The sequence below is a fragment of the Lampris incognitus genome, chromosome 11 (assembly GCF_029633865.1).
Source record: "Lampris incognitus isolate fLamInc1 chromosome 11, fLamInc1.hap2, whole genome shotgun sequence".
Lineage (NCBI taxonomy): Eukaryota > Metazoa > Chordata > Actinopteri > Lampriformes > Lampridae > Lampris > Lampris incognitus.
Genome location: NC_079221.1, coordinates 5,007,916 through 5,028,320, shown reverse-complemented (window position 1 = coordinate 5,028,320; position 20,405 = coordinate 5,007,916). Strand labels below are relative to the sequence as shown.

Genomic DNA, 20,405 nt, shown 5'->3' with positions numbered 1-20,405 from the left:
TCACTGTATTTTATTGAAATAAATCATCCGAACTCTTGGGATTTTTTTTTAAATTTATTGTGTGAAAATTACAATCTCAAATTTGACACAAAGTTTAGCGAGACTCTGAATGACGGAGATGAAACGTTCGGGTTGCGGCGCAGGCGCCGCGACAACCGCTGTGCACGCGTGGCGTGCGGTCTCGCTTCCTTCAGTGCTCCAACGTTAACGAGACGGACTGATGAACTAAGTGGCAAACCTGATTTAAGAGCGTTACAGTTGTACAAAGATCTGCATTAAGGAAAAGTTGCTTTCATAACTTTATAAACAAGTAAATTGGATCCTCCAGGTTCAAGGTGTGTAGAAAAAAAAAACGAGCTACAGTCGAGATGTTTACATTCTTGGGTGTAGTAAGGACGTGAGAGATTTACTACGACTTTAAACGTCAATGAGCAGCGATGATTGGTTAACGTATCTGAACTGAGACAGTTGAGTGATTGGTGAAACGAGGCTGTAATATGGATTTAAGACAGATGGGATCACTTACTTGAGTTTAAAATTGAATTTTAAGGCACCTGGCTGAAACAAAAATAACAATTGGTGTCTATTTCGGAGTATGGCTTAATGTCTGGTGGTGTCTGAGGTTGACAGCCCTGTTGCTCATCTCAGCCCACAAAAGACCGGCTCTGGAAGAGTCAATCGAGAAGGCAGTTTTCTAAAGAAAATAGGGGCGCTAGGTGTAACTACAATGTTTACAAAGAAATACTTCTATACTCCTTGACATTGCCACCAAAATCTCATCTTTTCCTCTAGTTGCGTTGCCACCGAGTCTTCTGCATCCGTCAGAGCAGGGTCGATATGAACTAGCCCGCCTCTGGTCCCTGTAATGTCATGTCCATGGAGACTAGATCAGGCGGGCAGGCGCTGAGCCGCCAGTTCCTCTGCATCATCCCTGTTCTCGTTGATCTCAGCCAGCGTGCGAACAAAGCGGGTCCATTCGTCGTTCCGTGGCACAGCGGTTTGCTGTGGGGGGGGGGGACAAAACCCAAAAATGAGTGGAATTTGAAACGGTCCACTATCCCCTCCTGGGCCATAGGATCACAGGCAATCTCATAACTATCACGGGGACCCCCGACCTTTCTCTTGCATAAGAGCTATGGTAGAGCTGCCATCTCAACCCTCAGCCTTGCAGCCAATAGCTGCCACACATACGTAACTCCCACTCAAACAACAGTGTGGAATGGACCCCAGGGGGCAATGCTCTGAAACCAATTTGATCATTGTCCACACCAACTGAACAGGTTCAACCACAGGGCTGTAACCCCCGTTCCCTAAAACCAAGCCTGGGCAAGTCTAAGGAATTACCACAAACCAGAGTATTAAAATCGGAGACGGGTATATACTTTGGGTCTCATGCCGTACCGCTGTATGCTGTATACCAGTGTTGCCCAACCCAGTCCTCAAGGACCCCCTATCCTGCAGGTTTTCTTTGCAACCCTGAATAGGTACCCGTTTAAGGTGATTCAACCGGTCAGCAATGAATTATGTAAGATGTTGCACACTTTGCATAATTAAGTGCTATGAGATGATTGGTTGAGTAAGTACAAGCAGGTACCTATGCAGGGTTACAATGAAAATCTGCAGGTTCCTTGAGGACTGGGTTGGGAAACGCTGCTGTATAAATCAACTTCTGTTGCAGTAGAGCGATCAGCTAATCAAAAGTTTGCAATTTAAAACACCACGACAGTAAAATGGGAAAATGAATGAAAAGCTGGGTCGTGCTCTGCTCACCTCTCCGACGTCATAGACGAGGACCTGCCCGTCAGAATCCCCCACGGCGATCTCTCTGCCAGAATGAGTCCATCTGACCCTGTTGAGGGCCGGGTTACCCTCGACTGTGACGCTGGCTGTGGGCACCTGAAACAAACACCGCCGTGTCAGTCAGGTATACAGAACAGTCTAGAAAGAACAGGACTGGCAATGGACAATCGAAACAGATTATAATCGATGGTTCGAAGTTGCTGCAATTGGGTGAAGCAAAAGTGTACGGAGAAAAATACCATACAGATGGTTTTAAATGTTTCAGCCCATTTATAAAAAACTGTACACACTTTATATTATTCTGGATCATTTTCAGCTTTGTGTTTTAGATTTTTTTTAAAAGCAGCTTTCCTACCTACCAGACTTCCATTCAGTTTAGTATAATGTGAAACTCCACTTGCAGAGACTTCAACCTTGCTTGATAGGTAATCCATCATGGTGAACATTTAGCCATCTTTGCTCTTTTGTCAAAGTTACGTGATATTTGTGGGACAACGCAGTTTAAAGTTCAGATTAAACTTCTCCAATAAATCTTCTCAACTGCACTATCACGTAACGGTAACGCCACTGATTTAAAAATAAACTGCGAGCAGCAGACTGAGTGGGACTGTCTGACAGTAGCCGTGTGCGGTACCTCGGTGTCGTTGTTGAGGTTCCACAGGTCAAGATGGCCCACTCCATCCACACAAGCAAACAGCGCAGGGTGAGTCGGGGACCACATGACGTCGTACACATAATCTGAGTTGTCCTCAAACGAGTACAGCGGCTTGTTGTTCTGCAGGATCATTTTGGGTTCAAAAAAAGACAAAATATTGCGTTAACGTTGGCACCTACTGTCTATACCAACCGCTTGAGGGGACTGAAAGAAATACCTCGTACCTTGGTGCTCCAGAGCTTGACGGTCCAGTCAAACGAGGAGGTAACGAACAGATGGGAGAAGTCCAGCGGCCCCGCAGCCGTGTGGCAGTGAATCCCAGTAATGGGCCCGTGGTGACCCTCAAACATCTCACTGATCCCTGCTTTGCTGTGGACCACATACAGGGCAAATGAGAAAATGAGCAAACACACAAAAGATTATGCCTTAAACAAACTCTCATTACGTTCAAAAAAGAAAGGTCTCGGTCCAAATAGTTCACCTTCGACCTTTCATTTAATCCGCTGGGCGCAACGTGCGGCATGAGGGAACGCAACAGGCTCTGGCAGACCTTTGTCTGACACGCTCACATCAATTGTTCACTTCTGTCATGTGTTTACCAGTTGGGCGGTGAGTGAGCCAGTGCCTACAGCCTCTCTACCACATGTTGCAGAGCTGTTACCACACGAAGGCTCTGATAATTACCCAGAGAGGTAAATACTCAGCGTGAGTGATGCTTATGCGTTATTAACTGGGATGAGTGTATCATAGCATTGTAAATGAGGTGGAAAATTATTCCCCCAATTACAGAGGTGATTCTGCTTTGCAGAAGCTGGTCTCTGTCTATATTACAGGACATTAGTGCCAAGTCTCAGGTAGAGCCGCCACTCACTGGCAGCGCTGTATCGAGTCAGGGCTCTCCTGAATGGTAGACCGTTCACCATGTGATCGGTGGAGCACCACCAAGTCTCAAATGAAAGCACTGTGGGTAAAACTGCAGTTTTAAGCCCTGGTACAAGTGAATCTAAATGAACCCTCTTACTCTTACAAACACCCTCAGGAGAGAAACAGTGGGGGAAAAACTGATTTGTTTCCCGTTTTCTGCTGAATGACCTTTACAAACCCAAACGACAGGCGGAAAAGTAAAACAGGATGACTGGGCAGGAGTGAAACCTCAAACAGCTCGAGATCAAGTGTTGGATTCACATTGCGTAGAGAAGTGAGGGGTGGCTCTATTTATTTGACCCGCGGTTCTGTATGGGCCTTAACAAGCCTCCCTGGTTTCCTGGCGCTGTCCAGTGGTGACACTGGGGGCCACGGTCGCTTGTGAACATACCTTCCATGACGACACGACATGTAGACGGAGCCGTCCTCGCTGCCCACCACGAAGTTGTTGACATCTCCAAGAGGGAAGGACATGGAGGTGACAGCTACAGCTTTGGACTGTTTAAACACCAGCTCCATGCTGTCCTGTTGGGAGAGAGGGGCGGGGGAGTGGAACAACATCCGTAACAAGCTCCCCGCTCAGCCTTTATGTGAACACACCCCATGCCAACCACAACTCATAAAAATCACCTGACAGTTTATTAATGCATAATCTAAATTCAACTCGCACTTTATAAAGTATTAACATTTGACATTAAGAATTTGGCAGCACAGACGCAGTGACACAGCTAGCAAAGTTAATTTCCTTGAGTTTGAAAAATGAGTTGTACAAAAACAAGGTTACTGCTAGGTAAGACATACTAAACCGGGTTGCCAACATGTTTGAAATTTAGCATAAACGGAAGAGAAACATGAGAAGAAAAAGAGCAGGGGTGGAGTAAGGCACAACACTACGTGAACTGCTCGCACAATTATTGTAACCTGAAAGTCAGGAAGTAAACAGAAAGAAAACCCGTATGCGTAGTCAGGTCACCTGTGGCTGAGACAGCATGTCCAGGCTCCAGGAGCACATCTTGCCGTCAGTGGAGATGCTGATCAAATTATGCGCGTTCTGGGTGCCGACCACGTTAACACAGTACACCGGGTGCTGCCGGGGGGAGAGGAGACGGAGACATGTTTACAACCGCACAATATTCACTTGGCCTCAGCGGGCGAGTACAGTTATTTGTCGGTTTGTACCGTGTGGGCTGCCGCTGACAGGGGAGTCCGTTGCACTGGGGTCCTCTTGTTGCTCCTGTTGTCCCACAGCACTATCTGTCCGGAGTAGGTGCCCCCAACCACGACATTAGGGTGGAACTTGGCAAACGTGGCGGACATAACGGCAGACTGGCGGAAGGGGAGAAAGGGGGGCGGGGGGGGGGGGTTAGGCATACTGGGCGTCTCAGGTTATGAACAAGTACACAGTGAGACAGTCCAGCGACAGGTTTGAGGTAATGTACTGCCTTGTCACATCCAATCCAGAAAGTACTGCAGGGCCACAACCCACCACAGGCTCCCTCGAAATAGCTCGATATAGAGAACCTACCATTTATGTTAATGCAGCCATGAGCCCGGCGGCAGCGGAGCATGCTGCTCGCTTCCATTTAATGCTGAACTATCTTGGGTTTTCCATGACTCATGCCTTAATGCTGACAAGTGCAAACAGAAAAACCTTTGTGGCTGTTTGATAGGGTACATCATTTATGGATTATGCCGACATTTATTCATACAAGTTTATCATGACATGGGGCAATGAATCTCTAGGTGGCCCGCTTGAACTTTTACAGCCTTGCTCATTTTGACCTTACCTCCGCTCATGTTCTAAGTTATATAACAGCCAACACTCTTGTCAACAACAACAACAAAAAACAAACAAACTATGACACACGGGTGAGGAAAATCTCATTTCAAGCCCACTTGGAGGCATGGAAAAAAAAAAAGTGCGTTCACACTTCTGTTCAGTTTTATTCATCTGAGCAATGTGCCTGCATACACATCCGCTCTGGAGGCAGCAACATGTGGTTCTACTCAACTTGTCTTGGTCTGGGACCCTCAGGGCAGCCTGTATAATAAGGTTGGCTAGCATAGGAGCTCTGCTGCTCTCCCTGCTGGCTTGCCTCAACACAGGGCCCTTGTGTAGATGCACACGATAACTTTCCTAGTCCTGTGAGCTTAATCCTGCTGCAGCGCTCCGATTCCAGTCAGCTTCTGCACCACAGGTCTTCACCGGCGCCTCACTAGCATGCATTTGCAGATACATGTGGTGGGGGTGGATGCCAGCCTGGTGAACTCACAAACGGAGCCCTCGGAGAGGGCTGACGTGGTTTGAGAGCAGAGCAGGGACGAGGAAAGGGGAAGAAAAGGGGGATTGGGCAGAGGTTCATTGGCAGCGTTCCACACGTCAGAGAGCGAGCCACCAAGGAAGATTTGGGAAGGAGGGGCAATAGGAAGGGTCGGGGAGTATAGAAAAGCTCTGCCTTGCTTTGGGTACCTGGCAGTGGAAGACGTATTCCGGGGTAGTTTTCTTGTACTTCATATTCCACACCAAGGCCACACCATCTGGCTCATGAGGAGCGTCCTCATTGTTGTTGTATGAGGCAACCAGAAGTTCAGGATACTGGTGACAGAAAGGGGAAAAAAAAAGTCAATGCAAATGAATGTCAAGAGGAAGCAGACATGCCCCCCAGGCCCCAGGCATGGCTCCATGTGAGTAAGCCTGGCCTGCCCCTCTGTAATGAATAACCACCCACATCTTAACTTCTCAGCTGGTTAAAACCTGCCCCCCACCCCGCGTATTCCCGCTCATAACTTTTACACAAAAACAGAAAACAGCGATTCTGAAAGTGCTCGGAGGAGTGCATTTAGCATCTTAACCGCAGATCGTCAAGGACCTTTTGAACTTGAAGCCCTCGGTGCACATGTATAAAATATGGACAGAAATGGCTGAGACGACAACTAGAGAAGCCCTGGAAACACAACCATGTAAACAAACCATTAACCACCGCTGCCTTTCACACAGCAACTGCAATGTACAGTTTGTGAAGAAGCCATTTTCTAATCACGAGGGTACGGGTACTGCTCTAAGCGAGCAAGCGTTCTAACAAAGAGGTGGTGTTCAATCAACGTCAGAAGTCATCGCGTAAGCGTGCATTAAATGAGCACGGACAACGAGAGGAAACGAATCGTTATGGCCTCCCACCGAATGACATTTTGTGCATGACATAAGTTCCAGTTCCTTGGGACTTGAGACTAAAAAAAAAAAACCGATTCTTGTCAAATTCGAGCAACGTAATCATAAAGAATTAGCGCTCTGCTGAGGCAAGTTATTTCAAAATGCAATTAGCACCGTTTTGTGCACGTTACACGTCAATTTCGACACAGAACATTTTACAAACGCGGAGACGTTTAAGACCGTCGGGCAAAAAAGGCGATATTTATGAATCGATGTTTTTATAATGGCCACGAGTCAAGAACGGCGTAATGAGTCCCGCTGATGGGCCGCCTGTGAGGGAGCCGTGATATATTCACCTGAGGGGACCAGTCCAGGCAGGTAATGACTCGGTGCTTGGACCAGCGCTCGTCCATGAAGTGCCTGTTGAGAGAGAGCTTCGCTCCTGCCTGGATTTCACTGTTGAAAAGACAGAAGAAGCCCACATCGCGTCAAAAAACACTTCTTCCTTCAGAGACTAACCTCATGAGAGAGAGAGAGAGAGAGAGAGAGAGAGAGAGAGAGAGAGAAAAAAAAAGTTAAAATACCCCTCTTTCTCCTCCAGGTCACGGCCGCTGTAGTCAAAGAAGACGTCCACGTGCTCAGACAGAGCTCTTTCTACAATGCGAGTGCTGTGGTCGAAGAAAGTCACAAACTCCTCAGAGTGCAGGATCTGGAGCTTTTCCTCCTCTGTCAGTTCGTGTGGCGGTGCTAGAGACAGACACAGGCAGGCAGGCAGACAGACAGACAGACAGACAGACAGGTGAACATCATCTGAAATACAAGACTTGTATTCCAGACCCTGTTGTTTGTGGTAATTATGACTGGAAATAACACGGACTACCTTACAGAACTAAAGTACTACAAGGCTCCTGTACTTACATATGCAATCGCCGAGCTCCTGGAAGACAGATCCATGTTTACAGAGATGGGATTATGGATACTAGCTATACACTGCAAATACACAGGCAAAGTACCTTCCTCCTCCTCGTTTTGGATAGGTTTCTCAGTCTGGGTCTCGAGCACTGGTTGTGGCGGAACAATTTCCTCCTCTTCTTCGTCCTCTGTTCAACCAGAAAGGGATCTCTGTTAATGGGGTTGGTTAGAATGGTTCTGAATGACAGTTGCAACCTCGAAGGATTTAATCAATGATCAGCCACTGAAGGCTGAAATGCTGCACGTTAGAAAAGGCCACTTTTGCGACGCTCATACAGCACGACAGCACAAGGACACATCTTTTTGCTTCATTTTTTTTTCTTTCAGGATTCACTTGTGCTTGAACAGCAAGTAAACCAAAAAATCGAGAGTGAAAATAAGAAACATCCCAGAGTAACAACACAAGAGAGATGAATATGTAAAGTGGGTCCTGTATAGAGAGGTCGCATTTCTTTTGGGGACTTCATCTTCAACACAAGCCATTATTTCTTTTTATCGAAAAAAAAACAAAAAAAAACAAAACAAAACAAAAAAACAAACCTCCAGCCGGCGATGGCGGCGGACAAATTCTGTACCTCTGCCTTGCGCTGGTTTGGTTTGCGAGCACAATGTCGCTTTTCAGAGAGAAGCTGCTCCTCTACAGCAGGGAGGGTTCGTCGTTTGTGTGGAAGGGCGATGACACAGCGGGTGTCAAAGTCCCCCTACCCCCATCCCACCAGCCAGCTCTGTTAATGAGACCTCGGCCATTCAACAGGGAGTCTACTTGTCAATGTAGCCATCTCCACCGTGTCCTGCTAACAAGTTGCACCCTTCTAGGCCAAGGGGCAGCGGGGCAGAGGGCGTGGAGCAGCTGCCTAAGGCCCATCCTGCCGGTCCGGCCAGCTGACGGCGGGGTGTAAAGGCAGATGGCGGTGCCGGGATTGTCTTGTCCTCCTCGGAGGTGGCATGAGGATGGCACAGGGGTTTTCTGCATGACTGCCCCCAGACAAGCTTCTCCCCGAACGGCAAGCCTGTGCAATTACCACCCCGGCGGGGGGTCTCTCGACTGCTATTCAACCTCAGAGAATGTACGACAAAATACGGCTCGTAGGCCCCGACCAGCTGGCAAACTGCACACCGGCTCCAGCTCACGGATGGTGGATATGCTTTTTTTTAGGAAAACACATTTCAGTAAAATAGCTCACACCTACATTGTACAAATAATACCAAGAAAGAAAAAAAAAACTGATGAGTTTCGGGAAAATATTTGCCAGGTTTCCGATTGGGTTTTTATCTTGGTGTGCGTTTTGTAGTTAATCTACGGTGAGAGAGAGACGCATGCCAGCCTTTCCTTCCTACTGAGATAATCTAAATGATAATGTCATCTGTCACGTTGTCCATAAAGTGATTTTGGCCCTTTCTGGGGTGGAGATTGGGGAGAGGAAGGATATTGGATGCTTTGATGAGTTTACAGAACTGGGTTGATGACACGAGCCATTTCAATGTACGGCCATACTCCGGCGCCAACAGGGGAAGGTTAAAATCTTTCCTTTCAAGGGCCTCAATCAGGCTTAAAGGAAAACAGTAATCACTGTCTTTCAGCCGGTCCCGGCTGTGCTCGTCAGCCCTTTCCCTGGCAAGGCAGCCGGAGCAATCAACCTGCCAGGCATTAGGAGCGCACAGACAATCTGAAAATAAAGGGTATAATGCACCTGCCAGCCAAAATGGCCATTTGGAGAAAAGCTAGTGATCCTGGTGACCCTGCTGGGGGATGTGGAGGAGCCACTGGCACACAGCAGGGTGGGGGTGGTCCGTGTGTGTGTGTGCGCGCGTGTCTGTGTGTGTGTGCGCTGGTGTTGATGGGTTTGTGGGTGTGACATGGTGGTGGGTGGGTGGGTGGTTGGGGGGGCTGGTGGATAGAGCATTTAACAGAATTCACCCGGCTCACCGATGTCCTATACGCTGACATCTCCTCTCAAAGCAGGTCCAATTATGGCTTTTGTACCACTTAAGAAATAAAAGCTTTCCCCCCCCCTTCTTCTTTTTTTTTTGGGAGGTGGAGGGGTGGTGGGGGTGGTGGGTGGGGGATTTCTGAATCACAAGTTTTTGTCAACGGACAATATATCAATGCAAACACGACATGTGTCCGGTGACGTTAAAGCGCAGAATAACCTTCGCTCCCTGCTGCAGGTGTCGTCCTCTTTTCACGGGTCCAGAAAGGACGGCGAGGTTACGACTTCCTCAGATGCAAAAATCTTTACTGCGCCCTCATTTACTGTCACATTCGCGCCACTTAAAGAAACCGCAGAAGCGGGGCCCCTCAACACGCAAACCGAGAGAAGCCTACAGATGTACGCAGCCTTTTGTATGTATTGTCATGAAATTCTGTGTGCACGTGTGTACATACACACATACTCACACACACATCCGAATGACTAATTATATACATGTAGCCGTTTATATATTATACATATATGTAGCCATTAACTGTTCAATGTAAATATTCATAGAGGGCTTGGTGTGTATCAGTAGTCATCATCATCAGTTCTGTAACCTATGGAGGTCGTAGGAGCACAGCTGATGCCTCGACAGGTTGAGTCATCATGGTGTGTCAGTAAGGGGAGCACCTGGTGGTCCCCATCTCCTCTCCAGGTGTGGATGGCTGTTGGCTCACAGAGGAACTCATCCGCCCTTTGACAGGTTTTGTTTTTTGGGCCTGCTGGGTGTCCACACACCCTCACAACAACCCAAGGGTTGAAGCGGGGGTGCCGGTTTAGTTGCCGACGACCCGACGGTGGCAGTTTAAACATCGTGCCCAGGACAAATCAAATCTAAATGGTAATCTAAATGGAGTATTTTAATTAACGGCGTTCAAGCTGCTGCATGAAAAAACTGGTTGCAAAAAAAAAATAAAACAGGTAACGGGAGCCGGCTGATCAACGCTGATCTGTGAAATTTAAATCTCTACTTCCCACTTTTCAAGCACCGATTAAAACGGTCTGCACAGAGACGAGGTCTAACACTCAGCCAGGACAGAACCTGATAACAGGCCAAAGCCCAGAAGTTTTCTTTTTTTTTCTGGCCTGAAGTTAAGGGCCTGGCCTTCGTAGCCTGTGCGTGAGTCATACGCCTGTTAAATGAGAGTGAGAATGAGGGGCAATGGATCACAAGGGCACCAATTCATTAAACCTCACAACCATGTATAAAGGGGAAAAAATACACCAATGATTTAATTTGTAAATGTTGCAGTACAGTAGGACAGAGGAATACAACAGATATTTAAGAGTACTGATCATCGAGTGCATGAGCGGTAGAGTGGCACTTCACACAAGGAGGCCATTAGGGTCCATTTGTGATTAAAAGTTCTGACCCGCCTCTGAATTCGGAACGATTAAAACAATCAAATTTAATTAAACTTTACATTTACTCAACTGCTCCACACACTCGTGTTCCTGACGAGCTCTTCTGCGGCGGAGCAGCAGACAGAGCACTCACTGAACACCCCCCCCCACCCCCACCCCCAATATCTTTCTGGGTAATTACTGCCTCTTGTTAAGGAGCGCTCACTGATGCTGCGTATTACCTGCTAGCGGGCAGAACACGGTGTGGCGTCGGGCCATTTTGTTGGCATTATCTGTTGACTCGACACAAAGTGCTGAACCCACTATAAGCCGGACCAGCCTGGCTAAAGTAAATACTAAACTGCAGGTGACACTTTATGCGGCTGTGAATAAACGAAAAGTCGCCCGGTAGGCTGCTTCGTGGCAGACAGGGTTAACCCCCGTCAGTACGCCAGTCTACTTTGGAGGCGTGCTTCATAAAAAGTGTCCCGATGACCTACAAACAAATCTGTAATATTTTCTGTTACTCGCATCCTGGAGGGGGGTGGGGGGGTGGGTATGTTTCAATAAGGAGGGCAATGATAAGAACCTTAAACTCTGTACCCCTTTTTGAGATGCCCGACAGACACGGGGGGGGGGGGGGGTGTTTGACACAGGCGGTAAGCATCCAGGCCAAGGCGGCGGCTCCCTCTCATGCCACCGCCTGCTGTCCTTGAGAGTGCTGCGCCGTAGCCTCCTCTTGACAACATGATGAATCGCTCAATCAGAGAGCAGGCCCGACGCCACCCCGCACATCAAATATGCACAGAGGGGAGCGGGCGAGGGAAGGGGATGCCGTCTCGCCGAGTGCCAGAAGTGATGGCGTGAAAACGCACAATGTCACTGAGTGCGTTTTGTTATGTGCCTGTTCGGCGAAGGGAGAAGACAGGGAAGCGAGGGAGTTGATGAAATGATTACATAGCGGCGGTGAGGGGAAGGGGGCCTGGTGTCGAACAGCCGGCAGAAACCATCCTTGTTTAACACGGTTTTACAATGCCCCCTGAGAGTCTGCGTGCCTCCGAGAACAGAGGAAACGTGTGCTCTTCATCCTTCAATAGCGCCGCTCACAGTTTTCCATAAAATCAAACATTTTGTTCACACTCGCTTGGCTGGCCACCTCAGGAAAATGTTACACACTACCAAGCTGGTTTCCACTGGAGAGACTGACCTGACCAGGCCCAACACTCACCACCATTTAATATTTCTAACAGGGATGCAAACATTAAGAGAACACGTTGCCTTGTGTCAACTAAAGCGGACTCTCCGATGAAAAGGCCACAAACGCAGCAGGGTAGCATGGAGAGGGGAAGTTGTCCTCCACCTCGACCGGCCCGGGTTCAAACCGCCGAGACAGCAAAACCTTTCCTACTCAAGTGTCTCAGACAGACACACTTCCACCTGGCCCCGCTTTTGTAACCAACCTGCACACTGACCTCCTGTTGAGGGAGACCAGCAAAAATGAACTTTTCTTCTCCCTCAAGTACCGACAGAACCCCAAAAACCCACACAGATAACCACAAACAACACCTGACCAACTCAAACAATATCAGCGGTACATTAGAGCTACACTCTGAGCGGTTGCCAACTCTAATATCTCCATGATAAGTTACGACATTCAACTAGTCAGGAATTTTAAAACCTAGTGCTCCATTCACCACCTATCATCACATGAAGAAACAGAGAATACTCAGTCCGGCAAACAAAACAAAAAAACCAAATGTTGCATATTTTATGGCACATGTGTTCACCATGTGCATGTTCACAACCCAAATACTCTCTTCAGACAACCACATGAAAGCTGCAGAGCAGCAATTACATACATATCGCCATGCCTGGGATGCAGCGAGCAGAGGAACACACAGCCCCTCACATCTTCCACCCAATCTTAGTTCTTCTTCCTGTACTGGCCTTCTTCATCCTGCACATGAATTACAGCAGGGTCCTACTGGCGAGGAGCGAGATGTGGAGTTGAGGGGCAGGACTTGTGCATGAATTTAATCTCTCCTTTGACTTCTTGCATTTCAAGGGCCCCTGCAATTTTCCCCGGCTTTCATCTTGGAGCTCGGTGAAGCCGGATCACTTCCACTTCTTGTTCACTTCCTGCACTCACTTGTATGATCACACGAGCCAGCCCCCCGACATGCACATACAAGCACGCTCACACGTGCACAAACACACACACCTCCATGTTATCAGTCAACATTTCCCTTTCAAAAGCCAGAAATACCAAATGTTAAAAACACAGTGCTGTGCTGCCAAAACAAAAAAGCCAAATATGAGGAGCAATCTACAGGCAGAAGTCCATCTCTCACGTGGCCACCCAAGAAAAGCATTGAAGCCATATTTGATATCAATATTCCTTCCCTATTAGTGAGATTGTATCAAACACACATCCCGTCAAATACACAGGTCACTTTTTTTTTTAGCCCTGTATTCCAGGGTAAATGAAAAAAAAACATTACAAGAGTGTCACCTTCTTTTTGCTGGGTCATAACAGGAGTCTGGGTCTCTTTGGTATAAGCCACAGTTTCACGCGGAGGGAAGTCGACTTGGGTGATCTTGGTCATTCCCAGCTTCAGGGGGCTACGCCTAAAAGAACAACACAAGTCAAACCGTGCACAGCCCTGGATTATAAGACGGTCGTGGGTATTTGAACATAACATTGCAAACACATTATTAATATAGTAAAACATTCTCACCTCATATCGTAAACATTTTCACACATCCCATGAAGGTTGAGATAAGCTAAGCAGGTCTGATTGAAATATGATTTTTTTTTTTCCGCAGGGAAAGGAGGGAAAAAGCTTTAAAAGTAGCCCAACAACAAATCTCAATAAAGCAGTTCATCTGGCAGGCTCGTGCATGCGTGACCTGATTGCCAGTTTTCCTTGCCTGCATTTAAATCGATGACTGAGAGATACGTAACCATGCTATAGATTGAGAGAAAGGAAAATGACCAGGAAAGGAGAGAAGAGAGTGTCCAGTACCCCAGCTCAGAGTCAGAGTGAAGTTGAAGAGTGGATGGATCAGAGTCCCAGTGCAGAGTCCTGGTTAGTGTCACAGCAACAAGGCGGCATTAGTGAGAGAGACAGGTAGGTAAAAAACCCGCAGAGAGAATAAAGTTAGAAAAAATTAGGTGCACACAACATGCTGATTGGACAAAGATCAAAACGCTGTTTTTCTTAAGCAAAGGTGTTGTTAAATTTGCAGTTTATCAAGAGGCACCTACATGAGACCTTTCTGCTGTTTTGCTTTGCATGTCAAAGCTTGAGCTGTGCAGGCACACAAACCTACTGAGCAGGACGACATAGGATGTAACGCTTAGCCTAAGGTGCTGATACAGCCTGAACCATGTCTCACCAAAGGCTCTGAGCTCTGTGTGGACGGGGAGGGAGAGAGAGAGAGAGAGAGCCCTCAGGGAGAAAACATGACCTCCATGTGTGTAGGAAATGGCCATGCTGGTGAGGGAAATGAGTCAACACGTAGTGGGAAGAGCTCCCTGGGCCTGATGGGACACTGGGGGAGCTTGGGTTTCAGCCCAGGGAAGGTGCTCTAATTAGGGGTTAAGAAGTCCCCCAGGCACCGCAGGGGCCTGCTGTTTTATTGTTCATTTAGGATTCTTCTAATTCAACGACACACAAATGAAATAAACATGCACACCGTTGGCGTAAACTGGTGGTCGTTAAATGTAATGGTATGAAAACTTTCAGGCAGGGTTCGGCTTGGATGCTTATTAGTTTTCTCTTGCTCGATAATTTCATCTTCTCAATCTGTTTTTTTCTTAGTGAAAGACTTCTAACTAAAACGTCTGTGAGAAACATTCAGAATGTTTCGGGGAAAAGTCATTTACTCGTTGCTGTGTCAGCAGTCTGAAGTGCTAAAAAAATGTTCTGGCATCATTACCTAGCTGGCATAAGCACAGCCTTTATGGCAAAACACACAAGGTATCAGGGAGAAAGTAGATTAAATTCAAATCTGTCAAACACTTAGCATTTAAAAGTCACTCAAATATTTTGCCTTATGAGGAGAGACATTCACTAATTTGTGCGACTGCTAAATGCCCACACTTAAAGCAGTAAACCACTGTGCTGTACTTAGCAGATAAAGACACTGTGCTGGAAGAAAGGAAAGCTTTTTGCCATTTAAAAACATTACGTTGGTGTGAGTGTGCGTGCGTGCGTACCTTGGTCCCACGGCGCCATCAGAGTCTTGGCTCCCTGCCTCGCTTGGTGTGCCCGCCGATTTGGAAGTCGGAGACATGGGAGGAGGGACTAGAAATTGAGACAGACAGATATTATCTGTTACTGTGTGCAGAGGCTGCCATGCTCATATCGGTGCAAAACTGCACAGAAGTATTGCTGCAAAAAGAAATTATGGATATCAACATCAAACTGAGGAAAAATTGAAAGTGTGTAGCTCATGTCATACTCAGATAGGTTTTACATGGCCGTGAAGATATTTTAGTATAGCTGCTTTATTGAGTTGCCTGTTACAATTAACTCTCCAAGCAAAAAAAATGAAACTGAAGTCAAAGTCACTGACAAATTCATTATTATATATTTGTTAAGAAAATTAATTAAAAGATATAATATAAGGCAGAGTTAGAAAGGAAGCAGTAAAGACCCCGTCTTCACTGAAAGAAACAGTCAATGAAGAAACCATTTCGACAACCCAAGCAGGCAGAGTTTTCATTCGATTCCACACAATCATGGTATAATTTTACCCTGATTTAAAACCACTAAGGTATAGGATGAAAATGTGAATAAAATAAAATCTTATTCAGCGCCCAACAGTTCCACACAAAGGCTCCTGATTGCATCCTCGATGCGTCACAAGATGTTTTAATGGGTCTCTTCTGCCACCTGCTGGTCGTAATTTGACATAGCTTTTTAAAGCGAAAAAAGTCAAGGCAATTTTATTTGTAGACCGAATTGTCTCCACAAAACTTTTGCCAGGATAAAAGGATGCAGTTACGTATTTATTTGAATTATTCCCAGAGTGAGGATACCACACGCTGTAACAGAACTACATAGTTTATTTGAAAGCAGTTTCACTTTCATCAAGGGTTCAATTCCTGTAAATATCCCAGGGTTTCCACTTGAAATCGCCTCATCCACCTTTTTGCATAAAAGAATTACATTATCTATCTATCTATCTATCTATCTATCTATCTATCTATCTATCTATCTATCTATCTATCTATCTATCTATCTATCTATCTATCTATCTATCTATCTATCTATCGGTGTGTGTGTGTGTGTGTATTTGAATATGTTTTCAATTTCATCTGTTTTCTGTTTTGCCATTTTTCATTACTCTGCAGTCCTCCTTTGCCTTTCAGAAAATTTATTTAGCAAAATCTTGCAAGACAAATCTATTGATAGCAATTTAAAAAAATCCGCACTTACAGATCAGGGGGCTCTTTTTAGATTCAGGGCTCAAAAAGTATGCATGTTGAACTCAAACTGCAGAAGGGGGAAGGAATCATCCTTCAAAACTTCTTGAACGTTATGTCACCATCAAAGAACACGTGGGGAAAATCCCTCGGGGGCTCTCCAGGGACTCTTCTCAATTATGTTTTAATGCAGACATGTATGTATATGGACAGATCACAAGAAACTTGCCTACTGGAACATCTGGGGTTATGCCCATGCTCTGCAGGAGTGCCGCAGCTTCATGCCTCTTTTTCTCCAGGTCAGACTCCTCCTGATGAGGAATGGTCTCTTTCTTCTGGTCTGCCTGGAGAACATATCAATTAGCATGTTTACTCAAGATCCAAAATCACACAGAATGATCATTGGCTGTTGCGCTGATCTTGGGACAAACTTGCAGACATGAACAAGATTCTCCCGAGGCTAAAAATCTGATGATCAAAAATCAAAGCAATCAAGAGACAGCCTCAGGAGATGCTCCATTAACAGTTAATGGAGAACCACCGTCTACAGCGCACTAAAAGTAATGTAGTACAGTGGTTCTCAATCTTCTCAATACGGTCCTCGGGTACCACCAGTTCTCCTGGTTTTCTATTCTGTCAGTTCATTACATTCACTGTTGTTCCAGGTCTAAAACCTCTCTGATTGGATGCTGGAATAAATGACACAACCGGTGAATGTATTTAGCTACCCTGGTTGAGTATGATGTAGATATTATTTCAAAAATCAAAATTAGACCAACATAAAAATAAAGCTAATTTTGATTTCAGGTTTTAAAATAACGCCGCGTGTCTGAAAATTAACTACTATTCCACTGTTACTGGAATTGTTCTGCAGTGTCTTCTTTAAGGACATCTGTGTGTAGGATCTCTTGTTCCCAGTGAAGGAAACTTGTTAATGTTCACAAATCACACAGCATTATGTTTTATTCTTGATTTTTAACTATAGTTTGAATAACTGGAGTGCATAAACAACACAGAAAATACCTCTTTCCTCCTCCGTTCCTCTTCCCTTTGCTTTTTCTCCTCTCTGATCTGTGCCAACCGCTGCTTCTTCCTTTCAAGCTCCGCTTTCAGCTCGCTTTTGTCCGACATGATGGCAAAGCTGCATACAAACAACACATTCAACTTGCGGTTATTTACATTTACACTCAGCATAAGTTAGCTCCACAAGTTGGAAACTTTTTCAGGGGTGAACAAGGTTTCATTTTAGAATAAAAGAAAACCTTATGTTGCATAAATAAGAATAACAGACTGTAGACTCCCACCAATGTCCCAACTTCAGAGTGTTATTCAGCACAATGAGGCAACATTTCACAAACGAAGCTGCACCACACCTACTGCACACACGTTGCTAGCATAAATAACTAGGTGTGCTAACTAATGTAGATAACATCAATGCAAGGAACAGTGTCACCACATGAGCACCTTCAAAATTAGGCGTATAATTAATCTTCTTTTGTGCCATAAAGTTGTAGCGCGTCACTCGACAATTTAGGCTAGGCATCTGAGGAAGTTATCCATGCCTAGTAGTTGTATTCTAAAATTCCAACACAAGTTTTCTAAATGTTGTGGGGTCCCAGTCCACTGCCCCACTCAATGAAAGTGCAAGAAAAAAAAATCACTTTTTGGCAAAAGAAAATGTACCCATCTGCACATAAAAACAGTTGTTTTCCAACTCTGGTATAGGCCTGTCACAATTCTTACATAATCTTCTTAGCACAATTATTTGGGATAATTGCAATTATTTTACATCAATCATTATCATCTTGAACCACTTTTTCGTTGCGTTATGTATGCTTGCACAATAGTTTTAGAACAAGGTATTGAAACTAAATCTAGGTGCAGCAGAGCAATAGGTGCAACACTGTCACAACCACTATGTAGACTGTGATTTTCTGTAATTTCTTTGTATTTTTCAGTAATCGCCTTTGTATATTTGAGTTATTATTTATGACACCTGCCCTATGCAGTTTTTGTTTACAACGCCTCAAAAGCAAACAGAAATCTCATTTACGTTAAAAAGTTCAGTGTCCATAACTACATGGCTCTTATTCTTCATAAGGTGTATGTGTTCAGGCTTATACTAGAATAGTGGCATAAAATGACCAGAAAAAGTCAATTAAATCGTTACCCGTAATTATCTTTATGACAATTAATCGTCAACTAAAATGTCATAATTGTGACAGCCCCACTCTGGTATGGTTCCAAGTGCTATAAATGAACATTGCAAAGGAAAGGTTCCATTTTGCTAAGCCTTTTCCACCCTCTGAGGCTGTTTTCTGACCTCAGTGTTGGTCGCCTGGCTGGTTAACAACATCTAGTGTTGAACGCTGGTAGTTAACAGTGACATTTTCAGAGCGAAAATTTGATCAGAAACGATCGAGTGAGCGTTCACTTTGAAATCACTTAAACACATGACATTTTTAATATTTGTTTTATATTCTCTGTTCTACATAGCCTGAAATGATGCTCCGAAACAAGCAGTATTTCTAGTTGTGAGGGGCCAATTCAGTTCAGAAATCGCAATGCTGAGCTGTCCAATTTCAAAATTGCAGCATTTTCCCTGACTCGCAGAGCTGAAGCCTGATTAAGAGATGCTCTGGCAGGATTGATGTGATGATTTCTGCACCTCATAATATCTGAATTGGAATTGTTCGTATGTTTGCTCAGGGAAGCTTACACATTTTACGCTTCTGTAATATACAGCGGTTGATAAATGCATTTCATTCTACCTTTTCGTTGGATTACTGCAGTTTTCACGTGTTATTGTAGGTACAGAGATAAAGCCTTAAAAATCATAACATCAAATTGTAGTATTTGTAATAGTACTCGAAATATCACAATATACAATTGGCACAAAAGTGCCTGCCCATTTCCAGCCCTTCTACTTAGCAGCTGAAGATCATTTATTTGTGTATGGGGGGGGGGGGGCTAAAACAATATTTTCAATCATTTTTGTCTATCAGTAATGAGTGAAACCTATCACAGAGCTGCTGCATAAGGGAACTGAATTATTTTCACAAAGAATTGACTTCCACCCAGGGGTATAACACACTCAAGGAGAAACTGTGTTGTTGTTGTTGTTGTTGTTATAAACAGCTAGATTTGGAGCAACACAGTCTGGGACCCAGAGGATCCCAGGATGCCCTTAGCATGACATCAGCTCCAAGGCGTCGGTCGACAGGCTGGCTAGATGGAAGCTGTCAAAAGCTACAGACGGGTTAGCCGACCAGGGAGCCCCACCCTGCCGACTGACCAGTCCAGAAACCCAAACATTATACCTGCAGAAAAGGCTACACCGTCTGAACTGGAAACGAACTGGGTTTTTTTTTTGGACTCAACTTGACAACTAAATGTTATAGTTTGCCTTTCACTCAGGATCACACAGCTAGCTTTATGGAAGCGACGGTTAGCCATATAGCAGCCAGCTAGCGCCTCGTACGAATCCCCGCTGTTTCCTCAGGCTAGCCTCACACTTCCCACTCCGGCTGCTGTCGGCAACGCTCTGAAGACTTGTTGGTCACAAAATGCTGTTTTTATACAAAAAACTAAAATCATTCCGGTCACCACACACACACACACACACAAATGCACAAAACTGGTGGAAATCTACATGGCTATTGAGTGGAAACGTCTTGGTTAGCTAGCACAACAGTTAGCTACAGCTGTCTATCAAAGCCTCGTCTCTGACGTTGGCAAGCGGGCTAACGCTAGCTAGCTAGCTAGCTTGATTGATTGATTCCGGATCGGAACAAAAACTCCACAAAAAAAAAACAACCTTACACATCAGCGGGCTACGCCTCGTTAGGTGACGGGGTGCAGCCAACCAACCTTGGATTGAGTTTTGCGAACTGTCACCGAAGTCCTCTGCCTTGGAAAACAAACGACGGGGGCCAATTAGTGCCGGCTACGGATGCTGGCTGAGGACAACCGGAAGCGCTCGCCGGGACTTCCGCAAAGCTGCCGCGCCGGCAGGGCGCGGGCCGGGCCTGCTTCAAGCGCCGTGCTTGTGATCCGATCGAGGGCAGCTCACAGGTTCGATAGCCCAGATACGAGTCCATCGCCAACGGGGCAACGCATCCATCCAGCCCGTTATCCGAACCTCTTATC

General features: G+C 45.7%; 1 protein-coding gene across 2 annotated transcripts; it reads right to left on the bottom strand.

Moving 5' to 3' along the window:
- Positions 1–16: 16 nt before the first annotated feature.
- On the bottom strand, positions 17–20,214 carry dync1i2a (dynein, cytoplasmic 1, intermediate chain 2a). 2 transcript variants are annotated; one of them, XM_056289984.1, is made up of 16 exons: positions 20,079–20,211; positions 17,280–17,397; positions 16,486–16,600; positions 15,045–15,132; positions 13,335–13,450; positions 7,544–7,630; positions 7,115–7,277; positions 6,887–6,986; positions 5,850–5,975; positions 4,559–4,705; positions 4,353–4,466; positions 3,771–3,904; positions 2,680–2,824; positions 2,435–2,575; positions 1,771–1,896; positions 17–1,002 (listed from the first exon to the last, which is right to left on the bottom strand). In XM_056289984.1, exons 2-16 carry the CDS (start codon positions 17,385–17,387, stop codon positions 889–891), a joined length of 1,824 nt encoding a protein of 607 aa, XP_056145959.1. In that variant the 5' UTR covers positions 17,388–17,397; positions 20,079–20,211; the 3' UTR covers positions 17–888. The 2 variants fall into 2 exon arrangements, with proteins under 2 accessions (XP_056145959.1, XP_056145958.1); XM_056289983.1 differs by having other exon boundaries at positions 18–1,002; positions 20,127–20,214.
- Positions 20,215–20,405: the final 191 nt, after the last annotated feature.